General features: G+C 37.1%; 1 protein-coding gene across 1 annotated transcript; it reads right to left on the minus strand.

Moving 5' to 3' along the window:
* Positions 1 to 2246: 2246 nt before the first annotated feature.
* Positions 2247 to 5735, minus strand: LOC144251521 (pre-mRNA-splicing regulator WTAP-like). Its single transcript, XM_077794390.1, has 2 exons — positions 4743 to 5735; positions 2247 to 3063 (listed from the first exon to the last, which is right to left on the minus strand). The coding sequence occupies exons 1-2, from the start codon at positions 4918 to 4920 to the stop codon at positions 2480 to 2482; spliced, it is 762 nt and encodes a 253-aa protein (XP_077650516.1). The 5' UTR covers positions 4921 to 5735; the 3' UTR covers positions 2247 to 2479.
* Positions 5736 to 9984: the final 4249 nt, after the last annotated feature.

The following is a 9984-nucleotide window of genomic DNA, read 5'->3' on the forward strand; positions in this document are numbered from 1 at the left end:
TAATAAAAAAAAAAGAAGCCTACACAAGTTTAGTCATAAAATTGCACTACTCCTTGAAAAACTAATTTTCTATTGCACACCAATGATAACACGACAGGTGAGTTCCATTCCATAGATATCTCCCCTGCCCCTAGTACTAGGGATTGAACACAGAGGTACTTTACTGTGTTGCATGTCTAGCCCTTTAAAAAAAATTTGTTTAATCTTGAGACAGGTTCTCACTAAGTTGCCTTGAGCTTGTGATCATCCTGTCTTACCCTCCTCAGTTGCTGGGATAATGGGCAGGTACCACCACACCCTGCTCAGGGAATATTAATTTAGCATGTATCAAAATGTTTAATCATATAAAAATGCAAATTGTATATTATTTTTCATTCACTTTAGAAGACTGAACTAAAGGTTAATCAAAAGACAGTGCAAAAGCTGGGGTTGTAGCTCAGTGGTAGAGCACTTGCCTCTCAGGTGTGAGGCACCAGGTTCGATCTTCAGCACCACATAAAAATTAAAAAATAGATATTGAGATATTGTGTTCAACTAAAATATTATATATATATATATATATATATATATATATATATTATTATTATTATTATTTTTTTACGTGCAGGCCAGGCAGTGGTATATGCCTACAACCCCAGCAATTAGGGAGGCTGAGGCGGAAGCCAGCCTGGGCAATCTGTTTCAAAAAGCAGGGATGGGGCTGGGGATTCAGCACAGTACACTAGACATCTTGCCTAGCAAGCACAATACCCAATAATGAAGGAAAAAAGGTTTTTCATTTTTTACAGTTCTGGGGATTGAGCCCAGGGCCTTGTGTATGCTATGCAAGTACTGTACCACTGAGCCACATCCACAGCCCAATACATTATTATTATTTTTAATAATTATTTTTAGTTGTAGTTGGACACAATACCTTTATTTTATTTATTTTTATGTAATGCTGAGAAATGAACCCAGGGCCTCGCACGTGCCAGATGAGCGCTCTACCATGAGCCACAACTACAGCCCCCCCAGTAATTATTTTTAATACACCACTTAAGACCACAGATGTGTCAGCTAGATAAGCAAAATATAGTCATCATTTCCAAATTAAGTTGAACTTCTGTTACAATTATTGTTGTAACTCCACTTCTGAGGTTCACTGGTTACAAGTTATGTCTGAAAACTGTTTTGCTTTTAGCAGAAATGACATGTTTTATATCAACCGTATATAAATATGCTACAGAATTCTAAAGACATGATGTCTTAGTCCTTGATAGTTAATGTATAATTACGTTGAGGGGGAAAAAATGGAACCAGCTTTAGCAATCTTAGCATTTTCTCCTACATCTCAATACCCCCATAGACTTAGTGATATAATATATACAGATATGTTAGTGAAACCCAATAATACTGGCCTATGTTTCAAAACAAACATCACTGACTACAAGGATACACTAATTAATTAAAATCAGGCCACAGAAATAAGCTGCTTTTCAGTTAAAACCAAAAAAATAGCTGGTGACTATTTTCTTTAGACTTTTCTGCATTTTCAAATATTTTTAAATTATTATTTTTATGTCAGGAAAAAAAACATTAAAGAACAGTCCTAAACTCCAACTTCATTTTGCAAAAAAAAGCACAGATTAATAATCATGTGCACAATCAAAACTGATGAATGGGCAGACCTAAATTTCAGCTTTGTGGCATGTTAAAGGATAATGATTAGAAATTCAGCAAGTCAATGACAATGTGACAAAAGCTAAACATACCCAAAACAACAAAACAAAAAATTTTTACCAATGATAAAGAGTTACAATAAAAATCTTTATTTAGGTTTGGCCAGTACAGGTAAGATATACTGGAGTCACAGAGCAATATGCATTAACAGGATACAACAGTTCATAAAAATTGAGTTAACTATGCACACAAATATCTTAAACATTCAGTCACCTAAAGAGAAAATGCACAGATGTATGGTGGAAAAAATTGTATCTAACACTGAAACTACTATAGGATTCCATCAACAAGTCCAACTTTTAGTGATAAAAATCTACGGTACTGGGCAAACTTGGCAGTCATAAACCCACATCTACTCTAACAAGTCTGAATGGTGCGGAAGTATATAACAGCATGAGGAAGAATGCCCTTACACAGCACGGGTTCTAGAGACACAGATTTATACAGACATCATTGTGTCATACTTTTAAGGAAAGATTTCCATTTACAACTTCACATTAACTCATATAAAAATAACCTGACCCTACACAAAATGTCCTTTTAGCAACATTCAAAGTAATTAACTGTTACAATTTCCAAAGTGGCAGAGGTATTGAAGCCAGGGAAAAAAAGAAAAAAGAAAGGGGAAAAAGAAAAGAATCAAACAAAACAAAAACACACCCATAAAAAGGCAAGTTGTGACAAAAAGTATGCATCAATTTTCTGGACAGTATCCTCTCCCAAATTAAATGACACTGTATAAAAATTTGCTGGAAAAATATTACAAAACTGAACCCTGTACATTTACACTTGAGTCCAAGCCATTCTGAACGTGGCGGGAGCCCACAGTTCGGTTACCTTTCCCACTCACTGCTTTCTCCTCTTGAGGGTCATGACTGGAGTCTGTGTCATTTGAATGATGTGTAAGAGAATTTTCACTGCCCGTGGGAGAGTCTACACTTTCATACCCCGCACTGAGTTGGTTTACGTAACTACTACCTCCTCTGCCAGTTCTCTCCTCTGAGCTGTTGGAGGCCTTATTACCATTCCCTGGAGAAGAAGGAAAGTCATCCTCTGTTGTGTTCCCCTCCCTGTGAAATCCAGACCCAGACGTCCTCTGACGGGAGGAGCTGCCATTGCTTGGTCCATTTGCCAGACGACTGCAGTCTTTACTTGTGGCCTCTGCCTGTTCTACAGGTTCAGAAGATGTAGTCCTGCTGGTACTTGGGGCTGAGGCTTGAGACTGCTGCTGTTGGTACTGAGCCAACTGCTGGCGCGTCTCCTTCAGTTGTTGCTGAAGAACTAGAATGGTACTCTGCATACCTTCTACTTCTTCGTCAAGTTGTATGATGAAGTCATTTAGTTCTGTGCAAAGGAGAGTCAAACCTACTTTAATATCTCTTAAAATATTTTAAAATATTTCTCAATAAAGTCATAAAGCCAAGCAGTCAATAAATACTAAGTAAGTAAAGAAACACAACTTTCTTTCTTTTTTGAGGTACTGCGGAGCACTTAACCACTGAGCTACATCCCCAGCCCTTTTTATTTTTTACTTTGAGACCAGGTCTTGCTAAGTTGCCCAGGCTGAATTCGAACTTCGATTTTCCTGCCTCAGCCTCCTGAGTGGCTGAGATTACAGGCGTATGCCACCAAGACCAGCTAAGAAACAATGATGCTAATACCACAACACATTTTAAATTTTTACTTGAAATTTTAAAATAGCCATTCAGAAATGAGTGTGGGGGCAAATTGGATACTTCAAGTAATATATTAAAGAACCGAGCTGAAAATGATTCAAGCCATCCTGCTACCCATAGCTGGTTACAGCCTGAAAAATATGACCCACATTTACCTGTGGGTTCACCACAGCCAATCCCCTTACTCCTCACCCTCTTAGTCAGTGTCTTAACTCCACAGTAGGTCCAGTCCTCAGGACAGTATGGTTCTTTAATTCTCTTAAGAGGTCTGTGCTGTTACCAAAGACTGCTTCATATATAAGAACAAAATCACATAAAATACTACTAGGAGACTAGTTAAGATACACATGTCCGAGCTGGGCCCCATGGCACCTGTAATCCCAGCGGCCCAGGGGGCTGAGACAGGAGGATCACGAGTTCAAAGCCAGCCTCAACAAAGGTGAGGTGCTTAGCAGCTCAATGAGATCCTGTCTACAAATACAAAATAAAGCTGGGATGGGGCTCAGTGGCCAAGTGCCCTGAGTTCAATTCCCTTTACCCATACCCCACCCCCAAATACACGTCTGTTAAGTTTTTAAAAGACTTTGGGAAAACAAAGTCCCTCACTGATATATAAAAATCTCCTAGTTAACATGTTTACAAGTAGTACAAGTTGACTCCAGTCCTTTTTCAATTCTGAAACAGGGTCTCACTAAGTTGCCCAGACAGGTCTCAAACATATGATCCTCTTGTCCCAGCCTCTGGAGCCACTGGGATTACAGGTGTTCGCCACTGTGCCCAACTAAAAGGTAGTTTTAAAGGTAGTACTTGGCCACTGATTCTCTTTGCAATTAACCATCACATATTGTATCCCTCAGTTTAAATGTTCAGTTTGGCTATGTGCCTCACTATCAGTCCTCTTCGCAAACAGGAGAAAGAGCACTGGATGCACCTCTGCTTGCCCCAAAGAGGACAGTGGCTAACAATTAAACTTGGGTTGTCTTAGCAAATTTAAATATTAAATCTCTTATTCACTAGGACCCTGATAGATAAAATTATATTCTTTTCAGACTACTGGAAATTGCTAAACATTTCTAAGATTCACTCTTACCGAGAAATGGTTAAAGATACACCTTTTAACCACCAAACAAAAAAAATTTCTTATGCAATTTGTGGAGTAAGCAATTAGAGAGGGGGGAAAATCCTAAAATTAAATAGCTGTTTTTTGACTTAACTAAAAATGTTTCATTCATAACTTTATATAACCAGACAGAGAACAGCATGCACAGAATCTAACCTATGTGATCATGCCTGGCAGTGTTTTAAAGCCAGTGCAAAGTTAAGCAAACTTTTCAAAAAACCCCTTACCATCCTGACTGCTTTTAAGTTCCTCACTATATTTCTTCTGTAAAGCCAACTCTGCTTCAAGCTGTGCAATACGACCCTGGGACAGTTGCCTTCCAAGCTCCTGGTTCTCCTGGATAAGCATTCGACACTTCGCCATTAACTTTTTGCCTGTTTGGCTGCAAAGGAAAGAGCCAACCATCACAAAATGAAGATAAAAATCTCTATAACCTTCTTTGCATTACTACAGCAGTAGATATAACACATACAGAACATAACTACTTCACAATAAATGCCACCCTATAATTACCATCTTCTTTTCTGGAACATGTCCATCTTCTGTATGTCAGTATTTTGCCTATACACCAGCAAAAATAACCCCTATACAGAGAGTACCCAAAAAGCCTTTTTTAATTGTTTTTCTTTTACATCAATAATCTATTCAACTCAAAATATCATTTAAAATAGAAACAGTCCAGTTAAGTAATACACATCTTGCATATACCATATTAACTACACTCAGGTACTTAGCTTTATCAAACAAAAGTTCTTGAAAAGGTACATGCAGTATCAGTCATAAATATACTTTCTTTAAAATACCTATAAATGAATCAAAATATATTTATCCTTGCTAGAAAAACATATAAATTCCTCCTACTAAATAGATTCTCTGGCACATGAATATTTCCTACTTCTCAAGAATATATCTATTCTGTTAAGTGAAGCACTTTCAGTATTACTATTTTAAGCCTTAAAACTCTTCTGAGCTGGGGTAGCCCAGTGGTAGAACACTTGCCCAGCATGTACAAGGCCCTGGGCCTGATCCGTAGCAGTGGGAATGGAGGGTGGGGGCTCTTTTCTACTCACTCATCAATGCCTCATTTAACTTTTTCTTTCCCCAGCCTAGGGACTGAACCCAGGGACACTCCATCACCTCCAGCCCTTTTTATTTTTTGAGACAGGGTCTTGCTAATAAATTGCCCAAGCTGACCCTGAATTTGTTATCCTCCTGCCTCAGCCTCCCAGGTAGCTGGGATTACAGGCATGTGGCACAGCCGCCCAGCCTCGTTTAACTTTTTATATGAAATATATATATAGGGGCTGGGGATGTGGCTCATGCGGTAGCGTGCTTGCCTACCATGCGTGCGGCCCGGGTTCGATCCTCAGCACCACATACAAAAGATGTTGTGTCTGCCGAAAACTAAAAAATAAATAATAAATAATTCTCTCTTTCCTCTCTCACTCTCTCTTTAAAAAATATATATATATAGATATAGATATAGATATTTTTTTAAGTCGCCAAACTGGGGCATAAGTTTTAAAATTTAATACTAATATGCAGCTTAGCTTTTACTGATGTGGAAAAAGATTAACTATGAATCACAACAATCAGGGATTACTTTTTTTTTTTGAGAATTTTTAATATTTATTTTTTAGTTCTCGGCGGACACAACATCTTTGTTGGTATGTGGTGCTGAGGATCGAACCCGGGCCGCACGCATGCCACGAGAGCGCGCTACCGCTTGAGCCACATCCCCAGCCCAATCAGGGATTACTTAAGACAAATAATGCAAACATAAAAATGTCTACCAAATTAGGAGTGCCTTACTTTCAATAGCTCCATTTCCAAATGCTAGGGCCATATACTGTAGTCCCTATAAGCACATGCACAGCAATGGCAGAAGTAAAATCAGAAGCCCTGATAACAGCTTTACTTCAGCCTCAGCAATACTGACAGAAATTACTGGTACTTTTAAAGGTATTAATTTAAGTATATAACTGTGATAATAACTTTGGGATGTGGATAGGGACAGTACGACATTCTTTTCACTGAATTAAGCTCAAAATGACTTTATTGGTTAAAAATATTTTAATTCTAGTTTTTCCTTGTTCTAGTAGTAATGCACTTTCCTGATGCATTACTTCTGAGTGCATCTGATTCTATCAAGACTTAGAACTTTAAAACTGGGAGCACTTGATAGATAATTCTTAATCTTTCAAGTAGTATGGCAAAGTTCTTTTCACTATCACAGCTTATGTTCTAACCCAACAAAAAAGCCTGTAAGTTTCCTTACAAAAATCTATGGAACAGTAAAACCCAGTTTAACACTACTCAAATGAGTACGAGGTGAAACTCACGAGTTAGCACATGACAAGGGTTTTATTCTTTTATATTTCAATTATATTAGCTGGTGTTCTTCTTCATTGCTACTGTAGCTTCAGATTTATCCCATTTTTCATAAGCATCCTCAGACTTACCCTCCACTGAACAAGCACTTAGAAACCAAACAATGAGGAAATAAGATATTACGGACAACAACAACAAAAAAAGATATCATGAACACCGCTGTCAAAGGCAGTGGACTTCTTTCCACTTGGCTACCAATGCTGCAACAACTTTATTTCTTGCAAGGCATACAGCAATTAAACTGAAAATTCTTTTCTATGAATTTAATAAGGATTAGGAAAAGAAAGCTGTAAAATACATTAATGACCTGACTTAACCCCATATAAAAACATCGAAAACTCTATTGCAAGCTGGGCATGGTGGTACACGCCTACAATCCCTGCGGCTCAGGAGGCTGAGACAGGAGGATCTCAAGTTCAAAACCAGCCTCAGCAAAAGGAAGGCACTTAGCAACTCAATGAGATCCTGTCTCTAAATAAACACAAAAAAGGGCTTGGAATGTGGCTCAGTGTTCAAGTGCCCCTGATTTCAATCCCTGGCATCCCCCCCAATCACATCCCAAAAAAATTCTATTGCAAAAAAAAATTTTAAAAACTCATCTTTTTATAAATAGCTGATCTAAGATAACACTATCACTTCTAAAATTAGTGATAACTCAAACACAAAAACACTTTTCAAAAAAACTCTGTAATTTTATCTCATTTTTATTAATTATCTCATGTAAAATTTATGTGATGCATAACACACACACACACACACACACACACACACACCAAAAAAAAAAAAAGGCTTGGGGTTATAATCAGGGGTGGAACCTATGTTTAGCATGTGAGGCCCTACATTCAAGCTTCAGCACCTGCCCCAAGCAAACAGGGAGTGGGGTGTAGCTCAGTGATACAGCACTTGCCTAGCATGTGCAAGGCCTTGGGTTTGATCCCCAACACAACTAAATAAGTAAGTAAAATGTTTAGGAAACAAAACATACAAAATAGTTGAAAGTCAGGACTGGAGGGGCAGGTCTATAACCCCAGCAACTGGGGAGGATGAGACAGAAGAACTGCTACATACTGGGCTGGGTTGCAGCTCAGCAGTAGAGCGCTCCGCCTAGCACATTCAAGCCCCTGGGTTTGATCCTCAGCACCACATAAGAATAAACAAAGGTATTATGTTCAAGTACAACTAAAAAATAAATATTAAAAAAAAGGAGGATCCGCATATGAGGCTAGCCTGGCCCTGTTTCAAAACAAAAATGAAAAAGGCCTGGGTTTAATCCCAGTACCAAATAAATAAATAAAAAGTGTTTGAAAGATGAATAAAAAGTCAGGATCATTCCTCTCATTCAAATGTTTCTTTCTTTTTCTTTTTTTTTCATTCATTCAAATGTTTCTGAAATAATTTTTAAATTATACACACACACACACACACACACACACACACACACACACCATTTCTAAAACCAAATAACTCACAAAACAAATACAATGGGAAATATTTGAAGAGAAGGATTTTAAAAAAGGAATGAAGAAATGAACCTTGTATTTCGAGGTGAAGGGAGGCCTGGCAGGCTATTTTGCAGAAATGAGCACACAATTACCTATGTGATTAAATGCAAACTGAAAACTGCCAAATACTAAAACATACCTCTTTAAATGTGCTGAAACACAGGCTAATATGTATGCATTATACACATGAATGAAATATTTTGAATGAAGTGGACAATATAACTCAGGAATCTTTCTCCCATAAAATTAAAGCAGAAAAATACTAAAGTGGAAAAAAAAAATACCACACATACACAAAACCCCATTCTACTTGAATTATTACACACTGATTATAATCGATGGAGCATTATTTGTTCCAAATTAATAATGTATTTTTAGTACCCAAAGAACTTTGGATTTATAGCCTAATTTTACAGAACAAACTTTCATTAAAATAAATTATGATTCACTAAATGGAAATACTATGTAACCATTAAAATATAGTAAACTATATGTACTAAAAAATGCCCAAGAGAAAAAAGAAAGGTGGTGGGGATCTACAAATCATTTGTATGTAATGGTATAATCACATCTGTTTAAATCAATACACATAAAATGATTGTGTATGCATACAAATTATCTTGATGATACCCAAGAAATTCAACAATGGTTACTACTCCTGGAAAGCAGTGTAAGAATGAGGTCACATCCAGGAGTGACACTCACTTTTCATTTCTACCTTTTTCCAAGTGTTTCAATTTTACATACAAGCATCTATTATCTTGTTAATTTAAGAGAAAAGTTTTACAATAACATGAATATAGCCCACAGACCTCAAAGTGACTGTACCTAAGTGGCAAAGAAAGACGCTAGCTAAATTTGAGTACATGTTAATTGATACATTTTATGAACTACCTTTTGACCTACTATAAATACAGTTAGGCCATAAATTTTAAAAAGCACAAAATAAATACAAAAGACTTAATGTGGGCACAATAAGATAATTTAAACACAATTTTTAGAAGCAGATTTCTTGCTGCAAAGTCACATAAACCACCTCAACCCACCCTCTGCCCCATAAATTCCCTAAAGCACAAACATACAAGATACTTACAATTGATTTGAATGATTAAGAAAGAACTTAAGTCACCCTTGTTAAAACTGCACTTAAACGATGGGACAAGCTGGAACATTTCTCTTCTACTCATCTCAGACTCCATTATCACCAAGCGAAAATTCAAATTGGTGACTTATAGAATGTTCTGATGAAAAAAAATTCATCTCCAGGATTGGATGGAAGCATGAAGAAAATAATGCCTCATTTATCTAAATGATCATATGAATTTTCTAGAAATGGTCACTATACCTTTTTTTTGGTTCGCAAAATGTCTCACTTAGGCCAGCCCATAGTTCCAACATATCATGTCCCCAATCTTCAGGCAGGCACCCTGTGAGATTGTCCCACATTAATTTCTACTACAATACCCTAGGACAAAGTGTCAAAAAGTAATAAGTATCAAGTCTCCTTGTCTTTTATGATACCAGCTGGAACAAAGTAGGTCTTTTAAAAATGAGATAGCTTTTTCCTTCACTTTGA

Source organism: Urocitellus parryii (genome assembly GCF_045843805.1).
Source record: "Urocitellus parryii isolate mUroPar1 chromosome 8 unlocalized genomic scaffold, mUroPar1.hap1 SUPER_8_unloc_1, whole genome shotgun sequence".
Taxonomy (NCBI): Eukaryota; Metazoa; Chordata; class Mammalia; order Rodentia; family Sciuridae; genus Urocitellus; species Urocitellus parryii.